Here is a 25,961-nt window from a genome sequence, read left to right on the forward strand (position 1 = left end):
ATATCTATTAATGATTGTTGCTGTCAAACTGAAATAGATATTGGTACCTGTTAGGCTATGTGGATTGACCAATGTATCATAAGCGAAGCTAGTTAAAATCTGAAAACGGACATAAAGGCCTACCATGTTATCAATCTTGTCATACTTGTTATCATGATAGGTGTCGCTATTTTGAGTTTAGGCTAGTGCATAACATGATATTTGTGACAGTAATCCATTTACTCAGCTGTTGCCTACCTGTGATTGTTCAGTTTCAGTATAAGACGTCCATATCAACTGAAAGCAAATAGGAGTTCAGAACCACCTATCCACTAAGAAGTAAAACCTCACAAATCAGTGGAGGTAGTAGTTTTAGTCTGGTAATGTGAAATATTACCCACAATTCTTAATTCAGGATTTATCCTGCCTTTAACTCAGAATATAGATCTATAACTCCAGTCTTATCTCAAAGGAGCATTGCAAACTTCCTAACCATTACTTTCCATTGTTATCCAGACTTTTTTTGGGGGACGATAATTCATGAAATCCACATAGATATAGAGCTAGTTATCAACATTAGTCGCTATAAGTCGTAGCCAATAGTAAGAGCAGTATGAGTAAGGAACTGTCACTAAGTCAGTCAGCTCAATATGTTGGGCCATATCGACTGGAAAAAACACTGGGAAAAGGCCAGACAGGTGAATTTCACCATTTTTTATTTGTGTGAAAAATAAGAATGTTTTTGTGTGTGTTTATCATGGGATGGAGGGATGGATGGACGGGTGGGTGGGTGAATAGATAGATGGATGTAATATACACTCACCCGACAGTTTATTAGGTACACCCATCTAGTACCTGGTCGGACCCCCTTTTGCCTCCTGAACAGCCTGAATTCTTCGGGAAATGGATTATACAAGTCGGAAACGTTCCACAGGGATGTTGGTCCATGCTGACGCGATGGCATCACGCAGTTGCTGCAGACTGGACGGTGGTACACCACCGCCTACAGCCTGTACCGTTGACACTAGGCAAGATGGGTCCATGGACTCATGTTGCTTAAGCCAAATCCTGACCCTGCCATCAGCATGACGCAACAGGAACCGGGATTCGTCGGACCAGGCAATGTTTTTCCACTCCTCAATTGTCCAGTGTTGGCGCTCGCGTGCCCACTGGAACTGCTTCTTCTTGTTTTTAGCTGATAGGAGTGGAACCCGGTGTGGTCGTCTGCTGCAATAGCCCATCCGTGACAAGGATCGACGAGTTGTGTATTCAGAAATGTAATTCTGCACACCACTGTTGTACTGAGCCGTTATTTGTCTGTTTGTGGCCCGCCTGTTAGCGTGCACGATTCTTACATTTTACATTTACATTTTAGTCATTTAGCAGACGCTCTTATCCAGAGCGACTTACAGTTAGTGAGTGCATACATTTTCATACTGGGCCCCCGTGGGAATCAAACCCACAACCCTGGCGTTGCAAGCGCCATGCTCTACCAACTGAGCTACACTTGTCATTCTCCTTTGACCACTCTCATCAACAAGCTGTTGTCACCCACAGGACTGCCGCTGACTGGATGTTTTTATTTTTTTTCACCATTCTTGGTAAACCCTAGACACTGTCGTGCGTGAAAAGCCCAGGAGGGCGGCCGTTTCTGAGATACTGGATCCGGCGTGCCTGGCACCGACGATCATACCACGCTCAAAGTCGCTTAGGTCACTCGTTTTGCCCATTCTAACATTCAATCGAACAGTAACTGAATGCCTCAATGCCTGTCTGCCTGCTTTATATAGCAAGCCACGGCCACGTGACTCACTGTCTGTAGGCACAATAGATTTTCGTGACTGGGGTGGTGTACCTAATAAACTGGCCGGTGAGTGTATATGTTTTGTGAATGTGTTATGAATGCGTAATACCGATATTAAAAGGGTGAACATGTGACTCTCTCAGGCCTGGTGAAGCTTGGAGTTCACTGCATTACGGGACAAAAGGTAGCCATCAAAATAGTCAACAGGGAGAAGCTGTCCGATTCAGTTCTGATGAAGGTAAGGTGTTGATGATGATGATGAAAATAAGGATATCCCAGTACGATGGCTACTTTTCTAAAGACTGACAATTTAATCATTAACTGTCTGTTTGCAATAGTTACAATAGCAATATAACTGTAATGCAATGTACATAGTAAAGACTATTTGTAATAGTAATGAAATGATATGCGTGCAACGGCTTTCTCACTCTGTAACGAAGACATGTTTCATCAGGTATGCTTTAAGAGTGAACACTGGAATGTAAATTCCTCTGAAATTACAATTTGTATATCTTTTTCTCCCCCCCCCCCTCTCTATTTCTATTCCCTGCTCTCTTTCTATCCCCATCTCTTCTCTCTCTCCCTATATCCCCCCCCCCCCCCACACACCTTTCTCCCGCTCTGTCTAGGTGGAGAGGGAGATTGCCATCCTGAAGCTGATTGAGCATCCGCATGTGTTGAAGCTGCATGACGTTTACGAGAATAACAAATACCTGTGAGTTCATTCATTCAGGAGCGACCTTCGGCTCTGCCTGTAGCCTGTAGTTCTAGACCCGTGGGTGTGATGTGTAACTATTACACAAAGGAATGTATTAATCCGCTCTGTCTATCTCTTGAAGTCTGTGCAGATTTCTGTCATCAAATCTCCCATTGACTTCAATGTATGTTCTATGCAAAAATCCTAATCACACAAGTCTATCCTCAGGTTAGGATTCAACCCACTTGAAATGCTTGCTCAGCATCTCTCTCTCTCTCACCCCAACCTTCACCCCTTTCAATATATTTATTCCGCTCACACCTCTCTCTCCTCCTCTATATGACCCATCACTATCTATCTCTGTCACTCTCCCCCCTCTCTCTCTCTCTTTCTGTCTATCACCCATCTCTCCCTCTCTGTCTCGCGCTCTCTCTCTCTCCGCCCCCTCCCTGTAGGTACCTGGTGTTGGAGCATGTGTCAGGTGGGGAGTTATTTGACTATCTGGTGAAGAAGGGCAGACTGACACCTAAAGAGGCCAGGAAGTTCTTCCGACAAATCATATCGGCCCTGGACTTCTGTCACAGTCATTCTATCTGGTAAACGACTATATTCATGTATAAAACTCATTGTCTATCTGTGAGTGGCCTGTGTGGTCGACCAGTTAGAGCCACTGACCGTAGCACACATTATGCCAGAGTTGGCATGGGTTCGAATCCGGCCCACTGCTCTTTGACTCGTCCACCCTCTATCTCCTTTCCTGTCTTTCCTCTACTGTCCTATCTGTTCAATAAAAGCACAACAAATCTGAAACAGTTGAGACTGCCCACTTTAACAATTCTTTTGCAGTTTTTTCTTCTTTCAAATAACTTATCAGCACCTGATTGAGCTTCCTGGTGCAATGGGACCACTGGAATAGTCCCAGAAGTGCAAACCCCGACCATATAACACTACAGGCAGGCTCAATCAAATGGTCTGGTGGGGTCTAAATGTTTTTATGCTTCCTTAATTATTAAGTAATTATATTCTATACACGCCATCTGTGGTCTCAGTGTTGTTAATACTTACTTCCGTTTATAGTTCAATATCTCACTAATAAAGTCATTATATTCTAATCTATTCTATTCTATCCTACTCTACTTTACTCTTCTCTAATCTACTTGATTCCCTCCATCCTACAGTCACAGAGACCTGAAGCCAGAGAACCTGCTCCTGGATGAGAAGAACAACATCCGTATCGCTGACTTTGGCATGGCCTCCCTACAGGTGGGGGACAGCCTGCTGGAGACCAGCTGTGGGTGAGTATGCTGTGTGTGCATGTGGGTGTGCATGTACGTGTGTGGGTCTTATGTGCTGGTAAATGCTTACATCTTCTCAATGCCTCATTTCTATCCATTTCAGATCCCCACACTATGCCTGTCCAGAAGTGATCCGGGTAGGTTCCTGCTCATCTTCCCTTTTCATAATTCTAAGTGGCTAAGATCATCCAACCAAGTGAGATAGAAATGTAATGATTGATAAGACATAAGAAATGTAAGTATTTGATAAGGTAAGAGATACATGTTGGATAGTTAACCGTTGTTGCATAGTTGACATTTCGATCTCACATTATCCATTTCTCTTACTCTCTCTCTCTCTCTCTGATCTCTCCATCTGTCTCTCTTAGGGAGAAAAGTATGATGGTCGCAGGGCAGATGTGTGGAGCTGTGGAGTCATCCTTTTTGCTCTGCTGGTGGTGAGAAAGTGTCTTCTGATATTTTTGCCTTACGCCCTACACCCCACCCAATTCTTTCAGATCTACAGGAGGGCTTAGGGTGGAGGTGCTAGGGGTCCATTTGGAATGTCGTATTCATGGAGTTGGGTTATAACCTTGTGACTCAACATTATCTGTGCCAAGGAAACCAAGGAGTTAAGCCTAGTCGTAGACTAAAAAGCATGTTCAATGGAGACTAGGCTTAATATGTGTATGGAAAACCAGCCCGGCATGTTCGTACGTGTAGTCCTGCCTCCCATTCCTTGTAAAAGGGCCTATTTAACAGTAACATTCTCTCCTCTGTAGGGTGCCCTACCATTTGACCATGACAACCTGCGTCAGCTCCTTGAGAAGGTGAAGAGCGGGGTGTTCCACATGCCCCACTTCATCCCCCCAGACTGCCAGGCCCTGCTCAAAGGCATGATCGAGGTTGACCCCGACAAGAGACTTACGGTACGAGAGAGGGAGATAGGGAGGGGAAGGGGGACAAGGAGGGTGGTAGTGGCAAGAGACAGGACGGGAGAGGGAAGTGGGAGCCATTTGGGATGAATAGGGTGCCATTTGGGACACACTAAATAAGATTTAGATGCCCAAAATGTATGCAAAACTGATGAGGTGCTCTTTTCCAATTGCAAAAGTCAGGCCTAGCAGGAATTGTTTACACCTTGCGCTAGCAGCCATCTGTGTGTGAACAGACTGTTCTAATTGCTCCATCTGCCCTCACGCCCTTCCAGCTAGAGGCCGTCCAGAGGCACTCCTGGTATCAGTAAGTATAGATTCGTTTGGTCTGCCTTTGAATTATAGAATTATATTGAGAATTTGAAGTTGATGTCAAATGTTGTTTATTGTGCCCAGTGTTTTGGGTCACTAACATGGGGGTATTGTGTGTGTGTGTGTGTGTGTGTGTATATCTTTTTGTTTGTCTGTCTGCGTGTTTGTTTGTCTCAGGTCGGGTCGTAATGAGCCGTGTCCCGAGCAGCCCGTTCCCAGGCGTGTGTGTGTGGGGCGCATCCTGTCTTTGACTGAGCTGGACCCAGACGTGCTGGACAGCATGCACTCTCTGGGCTGCTTTAAAGACCGCGGGAAACTCACCCGCAACCTGCAGTGTGAAGAGTAAGTGAGTCTGTTCATCTGTGTGCCCATGTTCTTCTCTCTAATTTCTCTCTTTCTTTCATTGTTTTGTCTAGCTCAGGGGTCTCCCTGGCTATTTATAGATTTCCCCCAAAAAAACTAATATATACAGTGGGGAAAAAAGTATTTAGTCAGCCACCAATTGTGCAAGTTCTCCCACTTAAAAAGATGAGAGAGGCCTGTAATTTTCATCATAGGTACACGTCAACTATGACAGACAAAATGAGGAAAAAAAATCCAGAAAATCACATTGTAGGATTTTTAATGAATTTATTTGCAAATTATGGTGGAAAATAAGTATTTGGTCAATAACAAAAGTTTCTCAATATTTTGTTATATACCCTTTGTTGGCAATGACACAGGTCAAATGTTTTCTGTAAGTCTTCACAAGGTTTTCACACACTGTTGCTGGTATTTTGGCCCATTCCTCCATGCAGATCTCCTCTAGAGCAGTGATGTTTTGGGGCTGTCGCTGGACAACACGGACTTTCAACTCCCTCCAAAGATTTTCTATGGGGTTGAGATCTGGAGACTGGCTAGGCCACTCCAGGACTTTGAAATGCTTCTTACGAAGCCACTCCTTCGTTGCCCGGGCGGTGTGTTTGGGATCATTGTCATGCTGAAAGACCCAGCCACGTTTCATCTTCAATGCCCTTGCTGATGGAAGGAGGTTTTCACTCAAAATCTCACGATACATGGCCCCATTCATTCTTTCCTTTACACGGATCAGTCGTCCTGGTCCCTTTGCAGAAAAACAGGCCCAAAGTATGATGTTTCCACCCCCATGCTTCACAGTAGGTATGGTGTTCTTTGGATGCAACTAAGCATTCTTTGTCCTCCAAACACGACGAGTTGAGTTTTTACCAAAAAGTTATATTTAGGTTTCATCTGACCATATGACATTCTCCCAATCCTCTTCTGGATCATCCAAATGCACTCTAGCAAACTTCAGACGGGCCTGGACATGTACTGGCTTAAGCAGGGGGACACGTCTGGCACTGCAGGATTTGAGTCCCTGGTGGCGTAGTGTGTTACTGATGGTAGGCTTTGTTACTTTGGTCCCAGCTCTCTGCAGGTCATTCACTAGGTCCCCCCGTGTGGTTCTGGGATTTTTGCTCACCGTTCTTGAGATCATTCTGACCCCACGGGGTGAGATCTTGCGTGGAGCCCCAGATCGAGGGAGATTATCAGTGGTTTTGTATGTCTTCCATTTCCTAATAATTGCTCCCACAGTTGATTTCTTCAAACCAAGCTGCTTACCTATTGCAGATTCAGTCTTCCCAGCCTTGTGCAGGTCTACAATTTTGTTTCTGGTGTCCTTTGACAGCTCTTTGGTCTTGGCCATAGTAGAGTTTGGAGTGTGACTGTTTGAGGTTGTGGACAGGTGTCTTTTATACTGATAACAAGTTCAAACAGGTGCCATTAATACAGGTAACGAGTGGAGGACAGAGGAGCCTCTTAAAGAAGAAGTTACAGGTCTGTGAGAGCCAGAAATCTTGCTTGTTTGTAGGTGACCAAATACTTATTTTCCACCATAATTTCCAAATAAATTCATTAAAAATCCTACAATGTGATTTTCATACAATTTGTCTGTCATAGTTGACGTGTACCTATGATGAAAATTACAGGCCTCTCTCATCTTTTTAAGTGGGAGAACTTGCACAGTTGGTGGCTGACTAAATACTTTTTTCCCCCACTGTATGTAACATTTTTCAATCAGAAATAGATGGGTTTGGAAAGATTGGGACTATCTGAGATTAAAATCTACAGGACAATACATGTTAAAACCTGATCTTAATTTTATTATGTTTTTGAAATGTACCAAAAATAACCTGTTGCATGTTAAGTTTGCAGATTAGGCCTGTCTGAATTAGCACATTTCTCATTTATAAAAGTAAAGTAAAGAAACAAACGTTTTTTGTTAAAGCAGTATAATAAATATTGATTACAATCAAACCTTCTGTTTGCATTATAATACTTGTGTATCTGTGTGGGTATTTCAGTTAATCACTGGAGAACAATATTTTTCTTTTTTTGTTAGGTTTTTAAATTAAAAAGTAATATCACTCCTGGAGCATATTTACTGTATGTTCACAAGATTCGATTCTCCCTACAACTTCACCAGACAGCTGCTGTGTCCACTGCTCTGGGACCCTGAACGTCAGATTTGAGCCGACTTCTATCCGTGGGGCTGAATATATATATTTATTATTTATTTATTACAGATATTGCCGCTATTGTGCTTGAAATTTCTTGTGCGACTCCCTTTTTTGTCTCCGTTCTCCTTGCTTGTAACCGGTCTCTCGTCTTGCTGCCTTAATCCTACATTGAAATCTGTGCAAATTTCTACACACATTCTCCTTTTGACTCAGTATCAATATCAAATAATTTCTGGGTAACAATTAAGTACCTTACTGTGATTGCTTTCAATTAAAATGGTCAAAAAGAAACAAAAATAGCTTCTGCGAAGCGCAATATCTCAAGCAAGAATTTAGCTTGGACTGTCTGGGAGTGATCTGAGTGGGGAGGGGAAAACTGAAAACTAGCTGTTATTGGCAGAGAGGTTTGTAACTCTTTCTTATTGGTCTATTAACTAATTTAACTAACTCCATCCCACCAAAACAGGCAGACATTTCAGGTGGTCTTTTCACACAGCGCTTACACTAAAAGGGCATTATCATTTTCACAAATTCACAGTATTATTCCAACTTCGTAGTGTGGAAATATATATAAAACACAGGAAAGTCACGTTGTTGACTGCAATGGGCCTTTCATGTATGATTTTAGTGCATAGATAGGATTCAACTTTCTTTGAGCACTTCCCAAATCTCTCCCCCCCCTCCCTCTCCCTCCCTCCCCCAGTGACAACCAGGAGAAGATGATCTACTATCTCCTGTTGGACAGGAAGGAGCGTTACCCCAGTTACGAGGATGAAGATTTGCCGCCCCGAAATGACGTAGGTGAGTCCCTAGGTGGCAGGAGCGAGCCATTGACCGCACTTACACTCCATCCCTGTCTGGTCTGCTGTCTTCCTCCTGCCCACGTCTCTGTGTCTGGGTGTGTACCTCTCTCCTGCTTCTCGACTGACATGCGTGCCACGCACTCACACACTAACTGGACCCAACTCACACACTAACTGGACCCACCTTTTAAACTGCTCAATTTGGTGTCTGACAGTGGGAAGAAAAACGTTTTGCAACGTAATACAAAGCAGGCGTTTCTTATCGGACAAGTTGACATAGTGCCTCCCCCAATTTCAGCCCGTTTGCCTCTGTTTTGTCTAGTGAATACAACCCTGTCCCTGGGATTTCATGCAACCCCCACACACGCTGCGACAGGTGGATTAGCTTGTCAGTCACAGTGGTCTACTAGCTACAGCCTACAGAGCTTCATCAACCACGCCTCTCAACAACTAGGTTTGGTTGCACCAGCACCTCGTTGTTTGACTCTGAACTCTGCACTTGGTTTCTTTCTTCACTCACGCTCCTAACCCACCTGCCTGGTTGCCTGCCTCATGAGTGAACACACATTTTCATGGGAAACAAGGTATGTGTTAATAAAATCAGTTTAGTCGTCCTCTAAAACTAGCTAGAATGACCCAATATATAGCTAGCTAACAAAACGACTAATGTTAGCTTTAGTAGCCTAGCTAGATAGCTAACAGCATTTAGCTAGGTTGATGCAATCATGCAGCCAGCAGCTAACGTTCATAATTTAGACTCACTGAATAAATGTGTTTGGCGCAGGATAAAGAAGATTAAATGAACTGCTGCTGCTACCCAAGGGATACTGAAGTTCCTGAAAAGGTTAGTCAGCCAGTTTGTTAGTTCAGTAATGTTGGATTTATTATTTATTTCCACTGCTGGTGTTTGTGGCGCAAATTTCACTGTCACAGAGCAGTCTACACAGACAATATGCACACATTTCTCCAACCATAACAGATGGAAGGCTAATGCAGAAAGAGAGAATTGATTGATGGTTACAACTATAACTTTCACAAATACAGAGACAGGCAGCCATCATGGCGTCAGTCTTTTTCGACTAGCTAGTGCATTAGTGACACTTACTGATATGAACTGGTAACGCAGGTTTGGTTAGAATAGATTGCAATAGAATGAGTGACGTTCAGTAACATCTACTTAATGAAAAGGGGGATATTATTTAATGAAAATGTTGAAAGTAGTTGATTTAAGATTGAATATATGGATTTTACAGGCAATCAGTACCTACAGTGAGCGCCAGGGAACCAAACTCTGGTGGGCCAGATGGAGACCAGGACAACAACACAGGTTTAGTTGTTTTATGACTTAGGCTACACATATTTTTTTTTTGTTACAAAGTCTACTGTGTAAATGTAACCCTGCCTTGTTACAAAGTCTACTGTATATAATGTAACCCTTTCTTACATAAAGCTTACAGAATGAATCATTGCAGAAAAGCGCTGTAGTCAGACAAACAATTCATAGGTTTTATGACATAAAATTAAAATACTTTTCAACCATGAAACCTGTCTGTCTTTTACATTTTTCAAAGTCCCCTGCTTAACATTGTGTGTGTATAGAGTGGAATTCATATTTAAAGACATTGTAACCATTCTTTGCATAATGCTCAGCTCTGCTATAGTAGTTCACTAAACCACAGAGTATGTTGTTTATTGAAGTTGTAGTTTCTGGCTCTTTTGATACCAGATTCAGAATGAATAATAACAAGGTTTGTGGTAGTTTGAAAGGGTTTGAACCACCATAGGCCAAGAGTGTTTCCAATTCACATGACCTGACAAGAAAACCCCCAGCCCTATAGTCATAGAACAGATGAAATGGGAAGCTATCTATCTATAATAATAATATTTTGTCATAGTCTACAAATAGGACCCAGAGTTTTACCTGACCAGGTCATGAGATCAGGAAAAAGTCCAGGCCCCAGAAAAGACACGTACAAATTTTGCCACACCACATTTGAACCTGTGGGGCCACCTCTGGTATAAAATAAATAATACAAATACTAAGGTATATTGTATGCTCAAACAAATGGGAAAATATTATTTTATGGGGTTATTTTATTGGGATATGCATATTTTTTTCCATGCAAAACCCACCACTGGTGTGCGTGGCCGAAGAGCTTTATTTTCATGTCATCTGACCATCGCACCGGTTCCAATCCAAATGCCAATGCTGTTTAGCGAACTCCAAGCGTTTACATTTGTTGGATGACATGAAAATAGAGCTGTTTGGCCACGCACACCAGTGGTGGATTTTTTTATCAATAGAAAGATGCAGAAAAAGGGGCCTCCCCAGTGGCGCAGCAGTCTAAGGCACTGCATCGCTGCAGGCTGACTTCAGTCGTCAGTTGAACGGTGTTTCCTCCGACACATTGGTGCAGCTGGCTTCTGGGTTAAGCGGGCGGGTGTTAAGGAGCGCGGTTTGGTGGGTCATGTTTCGGAGGATGCATGACTCTCCCGAACCCGTTGACAAGATCGTAATTGAAATTGGGAGAAAAAGGGGGTAAAAAAAAAAAAAAGATGCAGAAAATAACCCCATACATTCCATTTCAGTCATTTAGCAGACACTCTTTTTTAAATAATTTTATACAGTCTTTTGCTCATCTTTATCAAGGGTTCCAATACATTTGGACCTGACTGCACATGGTATGACCCAATTTAAGAGGAGGTTGGTGTTACTGCATGCTGTGCTAACTCCACCCTGGTGTCCCTCAGCGGACCCCCCTCGTAAGCGCGTGGACTCTCCCATGCTGACGCGTCACAGCCGCTGCCGCCCGGAGAGGAAGAGCCTGGAGGTGTTGAGTGTGACCGAGCAGGGGTCTCCCACCCCGCCACGCAGGGCCCTGGACACGGCCGCAAACAGCCAGAGGTACTGGGGTCTCACAAACACTGTCCAGAAATACACACAAAGACAGACAGGCACGCACACAAACATACACACACAGACACTACATGCTTACTCTACAAACAAACATTTTGCTAGCCACATTGAATACACACAGTATAGATTATAATACATATACCGGTACATCAGCCAACAGTGGACCTACTTGATTGTGGAATAATTTCATTTTCTTCACCTTTATGATGATGACATTTAACCTTATGACCTTGTGACCCCTCTACAGGTCTCGCTCAGTCAGTGGGGCATCCACCGGCCTTTCCTCCAGCCCTCTCAGCAGTCCCAGGGTAAGTGGACTGTTAGCCAACACTTTTAACATCCACTCTGAAATGATAAAGTATACAACGTTGACTCTGAACTGTCTTCTTATATGTATGTCAGACATAAGTGTATTTTTTGCAATCCTCAAAGATTCATTTTTATTGCTGATTTGAAAATGTGTTAACATTGCTTTAACGTTTCCTCCGAGATTGTCCATCTCACTCAAGCTCCTTGATCATTCAGAGCCATTTTACATGTCATAACACCACTCTTATCAGAATAATTCTTACTCATTGGGAGTTTCTTTGTCATTTTTCTTATTTTTCTGCTTCTCTACACCATACTTTCTACAACATGCACCAACTTGATACATGCACATTTTGTAGCGCAACACAGTACATAAAGTAAAGTTAAACATGTTTGTTTTGCAGAAAGTTGGTCATCATTTATGTTGGTCATCATTGGAAGTCATTGTTGGTTTAAGCTTTTTGTTCAATTTGAGAAGTTGTGTTCGACTGTAACTGTGAAAATGTCAACATACTGGTTAAATTGTTTCTGTTCTGGATCAGCAAAAGCAGAAACCCTATTTTACCACAGTCATAGCATCACTACTGAAAGTGGAAGTTCATAGTACAGTCATAATGTATTGCTTACGCCATTTTGTAGTGTTTGTCTTCCATACTGTTTCTGACATGGAGGGATTTTTGTGTACTGGGTTATCTAACATGTTAGCTGAAAGTGATAAAAAAAGAGTGAGGTTGGAACATAAATGGTTGAATGCACGGTCAGAACTAATTATTTTTCAATCAGTTATACAAATAGCTCACACTGTCAGTGCAGTTTCTTCACCATCATACAAGAAGCACTCTTTTGTCATAACCCATAACACTCATTTCCATCCTTCTTTTTCAATTTTTCCATCCCTCTTTCTCTTCTTCTTTTCCATTCCTCCACCCCTCCCCTAGTCCTATCAGAGCCCCATCTTCACATTTAGCCAATCAGACGTCACCTCCGCCACCCCTCACACTAAGGACCCATCCAAACCAGGAAGGGCTACCATGCCTCGGCCGGCCCGAGCCCACGACAAACTCAAAGCGTCCCAGAACCCCAAAAACCAGACCCTGCCCACTCCCACCAAGGACGGTGCTGCCGCCGACTTGCCCCACCTCCAACCCATCAAGTCCCTCCCCATCCACAACTCGCCCTCCCGCTCGCCCTCGCCCCTCCTCTCGCCCTTCCCCCGCTTCTTCTTCCCCTCGCCCTCCGTGCTCAAGTCGGTCACTAAGAGCTTCTACCCCAACTCTGCCCACTCTGTGTCGCAGGTTACACCCCAGGGCTCTCCGCTGCCAACCCCCATGGGCACCCCTGTCCACCACCCACACCACCCCTCCTCCACCCCTCCCTCTAACTCCTCCTCCTCGTCCTCCTCCTCGCGGGCGGAGGGAGGCGGAGGGGTGGGCTCCCTGTCCCTGACTCCTCCCTCCAGCCCTGGAGGGGGAGGCGGTATGGCGGCTAGCAGCTCCGCCCACTGGAGGACCCGCCTCAACTCGTTCAAGAACAACCTGCTGGGCTCACCCCGCTTCCACCGCCGCAAGATGCAGGGTGAGAGGTCACAAGGTCATAAAGTCACTTTCTTTAGGTGTTTCCCTCAGAGGAAGTTGCAGTTAGGGCTGTTGTGGTGACCGCATTACCGCCACACCGGCAGTTATGAGTCATGACCGCAGTAAAATTCTACGTCACGGTAATCTCCTCTTATGCACTCTGGACAAGCATTAGTAATACCCAACTCGCTAACGATTATCAGGTTGCTAATGGACTGGTACTCAGGGCTCTATTGTCCCTCTAACCACTCTGACATCAATGCAAATGAAATCGAAAATAACAAACACTTATCATTAAAACAGTATGTGCTTTTAAAACTCACCTCACTGTGATTTGAAGAAAGAAGTTCAACAGGTTGAAACCTAGTGGAAAACATGGTCGCTGTGGATGTTGTTTCAAAGCCTAACACAACGAAATGGACAGAGCTTTCTAAGGTGATGATTAATTCAAAACACCCTAATGCATATTAGAGCTTATGTGTAAGCATAGGCCTATATATGAGCCCAAGCCCGAAACCCCCCCCTGAATTAAAATAATGATTGTGCAGTTATACAATACATAGTCTACCGCATATTACACATGGCAGAAAAAAATACTGATTTAAGATAGTGTCTTTGGTACATAATTGGTATAGACTAAATTAAACAAGTTCAGAGTAAGTCTACAATTATAGTGAATTTGTATTTGATTTTGAATAGCCTAGGAATAGGGAATTTTGTATATTTTCATAATTAATAGGCTGAAACATTACCTTTAGCTACATAATATCTGACCACCGGCAGTTTCCATCTCCTCCCCTCTCTCCTTCATTCCTTTCTCCAGGATGCAGAGAGAGGGGCTGTCAACAATTTAATTTGTGAGAACAGAACTATCGATGTTCCTGAACAGATTTCACTTGGTTTCTCCAAATTAAGCACTGGGTAGCTGCATGAACAGGGTTGGAGAGTCCATGGCATATAGAGTTTGGACGGAATATCACCTGTCCCGCAGTGAAATTACCGGAGTAGCCTACCCGACATGAGTGAAAAACGTACCTGTGGGAAAGTGGCATCCACTATTCCAGTGCATACGGATGACATGTATTTTTTGTCTTTTTTGTCTTGTCCCTGTTCCTGCCCAATTGATCAATCAAAACAAATTTTACATATTAGTAAAGACAAGATTAAATTGAGAATAGTCTGATGGGTGAAAATATGATAACTTGATGAGAGAACAGCATGTGCAGCCTGAGGCAAGGAACAGAGCGCAAGCTTTTTTTTGCAATCTTCTCAAACCATCAATAGCCTATAGTCGCATCATGCAGCCCATATATTTTTGATTTATAAGGTATTTTAAGGTTTGTATCATTCACAACTAAAGTTGCCAAATAACTCTAAATCTACAGTGGGGAAAAAAAGTATTTAGTCAGCCACCAATTGTGCAAGTTCTCCCACTTAAAAGGATGAGAGAGGCCTGTAATTTTCATCATAGGTACACGTCAACTATGACAGACAAATTGAGAAAAAAAATCCAGAAAATCACATTGTAGGATTTTTAATGAATTTATTTGCAAATTATGGTGGAAAATAAGTATTTGGTCACCTACAAACAAGCAAGATTTCTGGCTCTCACAGACCTGTAACTTCTTCTTTAAGAGGCTCCTCTGTCCTCCACTCGTTATCTGTATTAATGGCACCTGTTTGAACTTGTTATCAGTATAAAAGACACCTGTCCACAACCTCAAACAGTCACACTCCAAACTCCACTATGGCCAAGACCAAAGAGCTGTCAAAGGACACCAGAAACAAAATTGTAGACCTGCACCAGGCTGGGAAGACTGAATCTACAATAGGTAAGCAACTTGGTTTGAAGAAATCAACTGTGGGAGCAATTATTAGGAAATGGAAGACATACAAGACCACTGATAATCTCCCTCGATCTGGGGCTCCACGCAAGATCTCACCCCGTGGGGTCAAAATGATCACAAGAACGGTGAGCAAAAATCCCAGAACCACACGGGAGGACCTAGTGAATGACCTGCAGAGAGCTGGGACCAAAGTAACAAAGCCTACCATCAGTAACACACTACGCCACCAGGGACTCAAATCCTGCAGTGCCAGACGTGTCCCCCTGCTTAAGCCAGTACATGTCCAGGCCCGTCTGAAGTTTGCTAGAGTGCATTTGGATGATCCAGAAGAGGATTGGGAGAATGTCATATGGTCAGATGAAACCAAAATAGAACTTTTTGGTAAAAACTCAACTCGTCGTGTTTGGAGGACAAAGAATGCTGAGTTGCATCCAAAGAACACCATACCTACTGTGAAGCATGGGGGTGGAAACATCATGCTTTGGGGCTGTTTTTCTGCAAAGGGACCAGGACGACTGATCCGTGTAAAGGAAAGAATGAATGGGGCCATGTATCGTGAGATTTTGAGTGAAAACCTCCTTCCATCAGCAAGGGCATTGAAGATGAAACGTGGCTGGGTCTTTCAGCATGACAATGATCCCAAACACACCGCCCGGGCAACGAAGGAGTGGCTTCGTAAGAAGCATTTCAAGGTCCTGGAGTGGCCTAGCCAGTCTCCAGATCTCAACCCCATAGAAAATCTTTGGAGGGAGTTGAAAGTCTGTGTTGCCCAGCGACAGCCCCAAAACATCACTGCTCTAGAGGAGATCTGCATGGAGGAATGGGCCAAAATACCATCAACAGTGTGTGAAAACCTTGTGAAGACTTACAGAAAACGTTTGACCTGTGTCATTGCCAACAAAGGGTATATAACAAAGTATTGAGAAACTTTTGTTATTGACCAAATACTTATTTTCCACCATAATTTGCAAATAAATTCATTAAAAATCCTACAATGTGATTTTCTGGATATTTTTTTCTCATTTTGTCTGTCATAGTTGACGTGTACCTATGATGAAAATTACAGGCCTCTCTCATCTTTTTAAGTGGGAGAACTTGCACAATTGGTGGCTGACTAAATACTTTTCTTCCCCACTGTACATCCGGTGAATGGCTTATTGTTCTATCTGTGGAAAACCAGAGCCTGCTATTTACAATAGGCTCAGGATCACTCCACAAAACAGAAACCGTTTTAACATCCCCATTTTGACACATGATTGACAATACAGAACGAATGAATATAAATAAACTTAGAATCCACAGACAGACTATATGTAACTACATAGCAAATAGTGCTGAGCGATTAACCTTTTTTTTTTGGGGGGGGGGGTGGGGGGGGGGGGTTATTAAACAACTAATTGACTGACGTCAGTTCACTTGCATTCCATTTAATTTAGTTTTTTGTAAGCTCAACACGCCTTTTCTCTAGAGAGAAATCCAATCATTCACAAGAGAAATTGGGCGCGTTCCACAGCTAAGGCGAAGCAAGGCAACAACCAATGGTTGTGCGACGTCATCGACTGTGTCATCGACTGACAAATTGCTATAACATATGATGTGGTTAGCTGATACTTAAAATACCTATCCAGGTGTTGTAAGATCTGCCAGGCATCAGCAACATCTATGCATGGAAATACCCCCATTAAGTCAAGAACTATGTGGGACACTGGGCTGAAGGGAGTTGTAGTTTTCATTAGGCAAATATTCAACCTAGTTCAGCGCAGAAACATGGTAATTAACTACAATGACCATAATCCACTGCGCCTGTTCTTCCCGGCACGTACAGAGACGGAACACATGAGAGAGGAATGTACACAATACAACAATGAGCTCTGCAGCATACTAGCTAGCTACTAGCCTAGCTAAACAGGACGACAAAGACAGTACAGTATGGGGAGCACAGTATGGCTGCTACTGTCTACCCAGTATTGACCCGACAGAGACAATGAATGTGTTCATTGTTTTGGCAATCGAATGTTCACTATTTGGGGCTTTGGAATTTCCATTAAAAAGCTCTAAAATCATTTAGTCATTATTTCATAATGCATTTAATGTAAAAAAAATCTGTGATTATTGTTTAATAGCCGAACAGAAACCTAACCGACCGCAAAAAGCACTAATCGCTCAGCACTGATAGCAATAGATAACATTTAATACAGTTGAAATTGAGCAAATTAGCATAAATAACTAAATGCATGTCCTCCTGTCAACCCCATAAATCAACTAATGCCCTGTTTTCTTCAGTGCCCACATCAGAGGACATGTCTAGGCTGACCCCAGAGTCCAGCCCTGAGTAAGTCACACACACACACACTCATGAACATGCCTCCTAGATGCCCTACGCTAAGGACTGACTCATTTTACCTTGCTATAACCATGTGTTTGTGTGTCCATTTCTATCTCTGTGTGTGTGTGTCGCTGTGTGTGCGTCTCTGTGTGTGTGTGTGTGTCTCTCTCTGTGTGTGTGTGTCTTGCTCCCTCAGGTTGGCTAAGAAGTCGTGGTTTGGGAACTTCATCAGCCTGGAGAAGGAGGAGCAGATCTTTGTGGTGATCAGAGACAAGCCACTGAGCTCTGTGAAGGCAGACATCGTCCACGCCTTCCTCTCTGTAAGTATCTGACTCCGCTTCGAACGTCTTCAATTAATCATGTCTGTGAGACTTGTCTTGAGAATGGCTGTGTTGCTAAAACGTTGACATTCTATCTATTTTTTTCTGAATCTATGTCATTACTCTTCAGTCCTAGTAATATGTTTTTAAAGTGCTAGGAATGTATCTTGTGAACCTTTATATTTTCAATAGAATCCGTTTTAATTTTTAATGTATTTATTTTATTTCACCTTTATTTAACCAGGTAAGCCAGTTGAGAACAAGTTCTCATTTACAACTGCGACCTGGCCAAGATAAAGCAAAGCAGTGCGATAAAAACAACAACACAGAGTTACATATGGGGTAAACAAAACATAAAGTCAAAAATACAACAGTGTGTGCGAATGTAGTAAGTTATGGAGGTAAGGCAATAAATAGGCCATAGTGCAAAATAATTACAATTAGTATTAACACTGGAATGATAGACTGGCAAGAGATGATGTGCAAATAGAGATACTGGGGTGCAAATTAGCAATATGGGGATGAGGTAGTTGGGTGGGCTAATTTCAGAATGGCTGTGTACAGGTGCAGTGATCGGTAAGCTGCTCTGACAACTGACGCTTAATATTAGTGAGGGAGATAAGAGTCTCCAGCTCAGAGATTTTTGCAGTTCGTTCCAGTCATTGGCAGCAGAGAACTGGAAGTAATGGCGGCCAAAGGAGGTGTTGGCTTTGGGGATGACCAGTGAGATATACCTGCTGGAGCGCAGACTATGGGTGGGTGTTGCTATGGTGACCAGTGAGCTAAGATAAGACGGGGATTTGCCTAGCAGTGATTTATAGATGACCTGGAGCCAGTGGGTTTGGCAACGAATATGTAGTGAGGGCCAGCCAACAAGATTGTACAGTTCACAATGGTGGGTAGTATATGGGGCTTTGGTGACAAAACGGATGGCACTGTGATAGACTACATCCAATTTGCTGAATAGAGTGTTGGAGGCTATTTTATAAATGACATCGCCGAAGTCAAGGATCGGTAGGATAGTCAGTTTTACGAGGGCATGTTTGGCAGCATGAGTGAAGGAGGAGTTGTGAAATAGGAAGCCGATTCTAGATCTAACTTTTGATTGGAGATGCTTAATGTGAGTCTGGAAGGAGTCTAACCAGACACCTAGGTATTTGTAGTTGTCCACATACTCTAGGTCAGACCCGCCGAGAGTAGTGATTCTAGTCGGGTAGGCGGGTGCAAGCAGTGTTCGGTTGAAGAGCATGCATTTAGTTTTACTAGTGTTTAAGAGCAGTTGGAGGCTACGGACGGAGTGTTGTATGGCGTTGAAGCTCGTTTTGAGGTTTGTTAACACAGTGTCCAATGAAGGGCCAGATGTATACAAAATGGTGTTGTCTGCATAGAGGTGGATCCGAGCGTCACCAGCAGCAAGAGAATAGAGTCGGCCCGAGAATTGAACCCTGTGGCAACCCCATAGAGAAGGCCAGAGGTCCAGACAACAGGCCCTCCGATTTGACACATTGAACTCTATCTGAGAAGTAGTTGGTGAACCAGGTGAGGCAGTCATTAGAGAAACCAAGGCTATTTAGTCTGCCAATAAGAATGCGGTGGTTGACAGAGTCGAAAGCCTTGGCCAGGTCGATGAAGACGGCTGCGCAGTACTGTCTTTTATCGATTGCGGTTATAATATCGTTTAGGACCTTGAGCGTGGCTCAGGTGCACCCATGACCAGCTCGGAAATCGGATTGCATAGCGGAGAAGGTACGGTGGGATTTGAAATAGTCGGTGATCTGTTTGTTAACTTGGCTTTCAAATACTTTCGAAAGGCAGGGCAGGATGGATATAGATCTGTAACAGTTTGGATCTAGAGTGTCACCCCCTTTGAAGAGGGGGATGACCGCGGCAGCTTTCCAATCTCTGGGGATCTCAGACGTTAATGACATGAAAAACGTGTCAATGTGGCTAAAACTGAAAAGTTTCAGATGGTAGTAAATTCTCTCTTTGTTTTGCTCTCTACTACCCCATCTCACATTGACCCTCTTTCTCTGTCTCTCCCCCTCGGCCTCTTACTTTCTCTACCCACCTCTCCTTTTCTTTCTCTCCATTACCCTACGTATCCTCTCTCTCCCCCCTACCCCCCTTGTCAGATCCCCTCCCTCAGCCACAGCGTCATCTCCCAGACCAGCTTCAGGGCCGAGTACAAGATCTCCGGCGGCCCCTCCGTCTTCCAGAAGCCTGTTAAGTTCCAGGTGGACATTGCCTTCTCCGAGGGAGAGAGAGAGCGGGAGAGGGAGAAAACCGAGAGGGAAGGCAAGAGAGAGACAGGCATCTACAGCGTGACATTCACCCTCATATCAGGCAAGTGGAACTTGGAATAGAAAGTATAAGTGTTCATTCTATTGCTGTTAGTTGGTGATTTACAATATCTCGTTATATGTGGTGGATTGAATTGGTACAGTTCCGCGAATGAATGAAAGTAGGGCATGTTTGTTATGGTGGAAGGGACAGCTTTGGCTGTGCTTTTGGTATATGCTGTTGTGCAAAGTTTGTGTGTGTGTGTGCGCGCGGTGCAGGTGTGTGTCTCATGTGCTGGTAAAAGCTTGCTTCTTCTCAATGCCTTTGTGTATGTGTGTGTGTGTGTGTTCGCAGGTCCTAGTCGCAGGTTCAAACGAGTGGTGGAGACCATTCAGGCCCAGCTTCTCAGCTCCCATGATCAGCCCATGGGGGTCTCTGGTGAGTCACACATATTCATTTCTACTCACACACACCAACCTCTTATACTATTTCCCACATTCGGTTACACATTATAATAACTGAAAATAATAATCCATTATTTGCTTTATAAATGAGTGTAATTGTTATAAATGTTTGGATATGTTTACAAATAATGAAATACTAATTTATTAATAGTATGCACACTATTTATAACATGAATTATGTATTATTATTATTATTATTTCCCCAAATTCTTACACCACACTGGTTTCACCTAAATGAATGGAGTCACTTTACTCCAGGGTTCCCCAACTGGTGGCCCGTGGGCCGAATTTGGTCCGCGGGGGGGGTTATTTGGCCCCCCAAGTTCTCTGAGCAAAAATATATATACAATACCAGTCAAAAGTTTGGACACACCTACACATTCAAGGGTTTTTCTTTATTTTTACTATTTTTTACATTGTAGAATAATAGTGAAGACATCAAAACTATGAAATAACACATATGGAATCATGTAGTAACCAAACAAAGTGTTAAACAAATCAAAATATATTTTATATTTGAGATTCTTCAAATAGCCACCCTTGATGACAGCTTTGCACACTCTTGGCATTCTCTCAATGCTTTTCCAACAGTCTTGAAGGAGTTCCCACATATGCTGAGCACTTGTTGGCTGCTTTTCCTTAACTCTGCGGTCCGACTCATCCCAAACCATCTCAATTTGGTTGAGGTCGGGGGATTGTGGAGGCCAGGTCATCTGATGCAGCACTCCATCACTCTCCTTCTTGGTAAAATAGCCCTTACACAGCCTGGAGGTGTGTTGGGTCATTGTCCTGTTGAAAAACAAATGATGGTCCCAATAAGCCCAAACCAGATAGGATGGCATATCGCTGCAGAATGTTGTGGTAGCCATGCTGGTTAAGTGTGCCTTGAATTCACTGCGGACCTATTTGGACTCCAGACCAAAGGACACATTTCCACCGGTCTAATGTCCATTGCTCATGTTTCTTGGGCCAAGCAAATCTCTTCTTATTATTGGTGTCCTTTAGTAGTGGTTTCTTTGCAGCAATTCGACCATGAAGGCCTGATTCACACAGTCTCCTCTGAACAGTTGATGTTGAGATGTGTCTGTTACTTGAACCCTGTGAAGCATTTATTTGGGCTGCAATTTCTGAGGCTGGTAACGCTAATGAACTTATCCTCTGCAGCAGAGATAACTCTGGGTCTTCCATTCCTGTGGCGGTCCTCATGAGAGCCAGTTTCATCATAGCGCTTGATGGTTCGTATTGACTGACCTTCATGTCTTAAAGTAATGATGGACTGTCGTTTCTCTTTGCTTATTTGAGCTGTTCTTGCCATAATATGGACTTGGTATTTTGCCAAATAGGGCTATCTTCTGTATACCCCCCCCCCCCCCCCCCTCCCTACCTTGTCACAACACAACTGATTGGCACAAAACGCATTAAGAAGGAAATAAATTCCACAAATTAACTTTTAAGAAGGCACACCTGTTAATTGAAATGCATTCCAGGTGACTACCTCATGAAGCTGGTTGAGAGAATGCTGGTTGAGAGAATGAAGAGTGTGCAAAGCTGTCATCAAGGCAAAGGGTGGCTACTTTGAAGAATCTCAAATATAAAATATATTTTGATTTGTTGAACACTTTTTTGGTTACTACATGATTATTTCATAGTTTTGATGTCTTCACTATTATTCTACAATGTAGAAAATAGTAAAAATAAAGAAAAACCCTTGAATGAGTAGGTGTTCTAAAACTTTTGACCGGTAGTGTATATACAGTGGGGAAAAAAAGTATTTAGTCAGCCAGCAATTGTGCAAGTTCTCCCACTTAAAAAGATGAGAGAGGCCTGTAATTTTCATCATAGGTACACGTCAAATATGACAGACAAAATGAGAAGAAAAAAAATCCAGAAAATCATTGTAGGATTTTTAATGAATTTATTTGCAAATTATGGTGGAAAATAAGTATTTGGTCAATAAAAAAAGTTTCTCAATACTTTGTTGGCAATGACACAGGTCAAAGTTTTCTGTAAGTCTTCACAAGGTTTTCACACACTGTTGCTGGTATTTTGGCCCATTCCTCCATGCAGATCTCCTCTAGAGCAGTGATGTTTTGGGGCTGTCGCTGGGCAACACGGACTTTCAACTCCCTCCAAAGATTTTCTATGGGGTTGAGATCTGGAGACTGGCTAGGCCACTCCAGGACCTTGAAATGCTTCTTACGAAGCCACTCCTTCGTTGCCCGGGCGGTGTGTTTGGGATCATTGTCATGCTAAAAGACCCAGCCACATTTCATCTTCAATGCCCTTGCTGATGGAAGGAGGTTTTCACTCAAAATCTCACGATACATGGCCCCATTCATTATTTCCTTTACACAGATCAGTCGTTCTGGTCCCTTTGCAGAAAACAGCCCCAAAGCATGATGTTTCCACCCCCATGCTTCACAGTAGGTATGGTGTTCTTTGGATGCAACTCAGCATTCTTTGTCCTCCAAACACAACGAGTTGAGTTTTTACCAAAAAGTTCTATTTTGGTTTCATCTGACCATATGACATTCTCCCAATCCTCTTCTTGATCATCCAAATGCACTCTAGCAAACTTCAGACGGGCCTGGACATGTACTGGCTTAAGCAGGGGGACACGTCTGGCACTGCAGGCTTTGAGTCCCTGGCGGCGTAGTGTGTTACTGATGGTAGGCTTTGTTATTTTGGTCCCAGCTCTCTGCAGGTCATTCACTAGGTCCCCCCATGTGGTTCTGGGATTTTTGCTCACCGTTCTTGTGATCATTTTGACCCCACAGGGTGAGATCTTGCGTGGAGCCCCAGATCGAGGGAGATTATCAGTGGTTTTGTATGTCTTCCATTTCCTAATAATTGCTCCCACAGTTGATTTCTTCAAACCAAGCTGCTTACCTATTGCAGATTCAGTTTTCCCAGCCTGGTGCAGGTCTACAATTTTGTTTCTGGTGTCCTTTGACAGCTCTTTGGTCTTGGCCATAGTGGAGTTTGGAGTGTGACTGTTTGAGGTTGTGGACAGGTGTCTTTTATACTGATAACAAGTTCAAACAGGTGCCATTAATACAGGTAACAAGTGGAGGACAGAGGAGCCTCTTAAAGAAGAAGTTACAGGTCTGTGAGAGCCAGAAATCTTGCTTGTTTGTAGGTGACCAAATACTTATTTTCCACCATAATTTGCAAATAAATTCATAAAAAATCCTACAATGTGATTTTCTGGAGAAAAAAAATCTTAATTTTTCCGTCATAGTTGACGTGTACCTATGATGAAAATTACAGGCCTCTCTCATCTTTTTAAGTGGGAGAACTTGCACAATTGGTGGCTGACTAAATACTTTTTTTCTCCACTGTATGTATCTTTTAAATTTTTTTATAATTGATAAAATACTGTAAAAACACCAGGAATTTAGCACCAAACTATTTTCATTTTGGAAATCTGTTCCCAAGTATTCTCACGCATAATAGAGAGATGTGATCGTATACAAATGTAAGCAAGATTTGTAATTATTATGTTTTAGTCAAATATATATATTTGGGCTTCTTGTGGTCAATTTGTAGTCTACAAATTATTTGTAATTATATTCCGGCATACGACCATCCACTCAAGAAAAAAATAAAATGGCCGGCGGCTGAATCTAGTTGATGACCCCTGCTTTGCTTTACTCTCTCTTTCTCTCCACCTCTTTCTCTATACAGACCCCTTCCCAGATGAGAAGAACGGCCGGCCCCACGGGACCCCCACTCGCCAGAACTCCCGCCGCTCCGAGGGCGGTGGTGACCGGTGCGAGTGGGGCGAGCGAGGCGACGGAGGAGGCATCGGAGGCAGTGGGGGGGTCCTACAACGCAGAGGCTCTGGGAAGGAGAGGACCCGACTACTGTCCTCCAACGGAACACAGTCCCAACCCTGAGAGAGAGAGAGAGAGCGAGAGAGAGAGTGAGACCAGTCGGGTAGCAGGTGTTCAAATGCCATTGGGGGAAAAAAAGAAGACAAATTGTCCAAAAAAAACTCACCCCCTCACAAACCCATTCTGCCCTGAGAAGATGTCTCAACAAGTTGTTTTAAGCCAGAACACAAGCTTTCTCTCTCGCTTCATCAGTGTTGAAATCTACATTCATGTTGATTCACTGAATCAAGCAGCGATCCAATCCAGACCAGTAATAAAACAAACCGAAAAATTGTTTTCAAAAGGGATCCATGGATGAGCCAGACACATCATAGATCAAACTAGGAACTTTGAAGAAGCACTAATTTGCATGCCAGTTAGCAAGTCATTACGCAAAAATATGTTAAAGTGGCAATATGTCACTTTTTTGGGGTCGACCTGACAAATTAACATAGAAATGTGATAGATATATCATTCTACTTGAAAGCAAGTCTAAGAAGCGGTAGATCTGTTCTATGTGCACAATTTCTATGCTTCCCGTTCTGAAGTTTTGTTTTTTGTTTTTGCGTCTTTTACTTTCGGTTTTGTACTGTACACCAGCTTCAAGCAGCTGAAATAATATGTTTGGTCATGGAAATCATATTTCACAGCGGTTTAGATGGTAAAATGATTCTCTACACTATTCTACCTTATCTTGTCACATAAACTGAAATTAGGCAAACTATTAGAGTTTTACCAACCAGGAAATGGCAGATTGATTTCTGCATAGTGCAACTTTAATTTAGATGATAAGATCTGCTAGCATACCATGGATGGTCCCGGGAATCGAACCCACTAGCCTGGCGTTACAAACACCATGCTCTACCAACTGAGCTACAAAGGACCAAGCCAATAACTCAAGCCAAAAGATAAGAACGGTTTGAACGATTTTGTGACGGTTCTCAAAAATACACAATGCCCCCCTCCCCTGTACCTTTACAACTCAGCAGCAAATGATACCTGATGAATACCTTGATGTACCCAACATTGTACCTACATTTACACAAAAGACAATGAAAGACGATGGAGACATGTAGAACCCTCTTGCTTATTATCACAGACCACCCACTCCAGAAGATAGAACATGCTGCCAATTCAATGAATGAGTTTGACAACACCTAAAGATCCTGTTTTAAAAGGGAGAAATTCGGTCCTTCAAAAAAAGAAATTTCAACATTGTTTTCTTCTGCTGTAAAGAAATACAAATTAAGCTAAGTGAATGTGAATAATATTTTTTTATTTAGGTTTAGTTAAGATGATTTATATATTGATTTCAGGGATGTCGACGCAATCAGCGAAGATATAGTAAAGAAGAATGACATCGGGAAGAATTGACATCTTGGACACACAGTATCTGCTCCAGTATCTGAAAGTGGAACCCAAGCCGATGGGAATTTAAAAGGAAGTCAGAACGAAGTTGCCATTGATATGTTTGGAATTATTTTTGTATTTTCTTTTTTCTCAGAGACAAATACAATGTAACCAAGATTAATTTGTCGCAAACCTTTGCTCTGAAGAAAAGTATTTTTGATTTGATGAGAAATATGAAAATATATTTAAAAAGACATGGGCAAACTGTTACATGGATTGGACTTCCACTGTTTGTCCCTGACTCAATGAGAAGTGCATTCCAGACCTATGGATCGGACAGACTATATTTGCTCTCTGAGCTCGTCACATATCACCA

General features: G+C 42.9%; 1 protein-coding gene across 2 annotated transcripts; it reads left to right on the forward strand.

The window, feature by feature from the left end:
• Window positions 1-592: 592 nt before the first annotated feature.
• Window positions 593-24,259, forward strand: LOC311100379 (serine/threonine-protein kinase BRSK2-like; the record flags this gene model as incomplete). Of its 2 annotated transcripts, none has more annotated exons than XM_084141272.1 (19): window positions 593-677; window positions 1,927-2,021; window positions 2,413-2,498; window positions 2,936-3,076; window positions 3,659-3,775; window positions 3,879-3,912; window positions 4,144-4,212; window positions 4,537-4,683; window positions 4,965-4,996; window positions 5,179-5,343; window positions 8,224-8,321; window positions 11,075-11,228; window positions 11,488-11,548; window positions 12,845-13,124; window positions 17,254-17,302; window positions 17,493-17,616; window positions 19,749-19,959; window positions 20,251-20,334; window positions 24,048-24,259. In XM_084141272.1, 19 exons carry the CDS (start codon window positions 593-595, stop codon window positions 24,257-24,259), a joined length of 2,244 nt encoding a protein of 747 aa, XP_083997398.1. The 2 variants fall into 2 exon arrangements, with proteins under 2 accessions (XP_083997398.1, XP_083997399.1); XM_084141273.1 differs by having other exon boundaries at window positions 24,060-24,259.
• Window positions 24,260-25,961: the final 1,702 nt, after the last annotated feature.

Source organism: Coregonus lavaretus, assembly GCF_964263955.1.
Source record: "Coregonus lavaretus genome assembly, chromosome: 25".
In the NCBI taxonomy this organism is placed as follows: Eukaryota; Metazoa; Chordata; class Actinopteri; order Salmoniformes; family Salmonidae; genus Coregonus; species Coregonus lavaretus.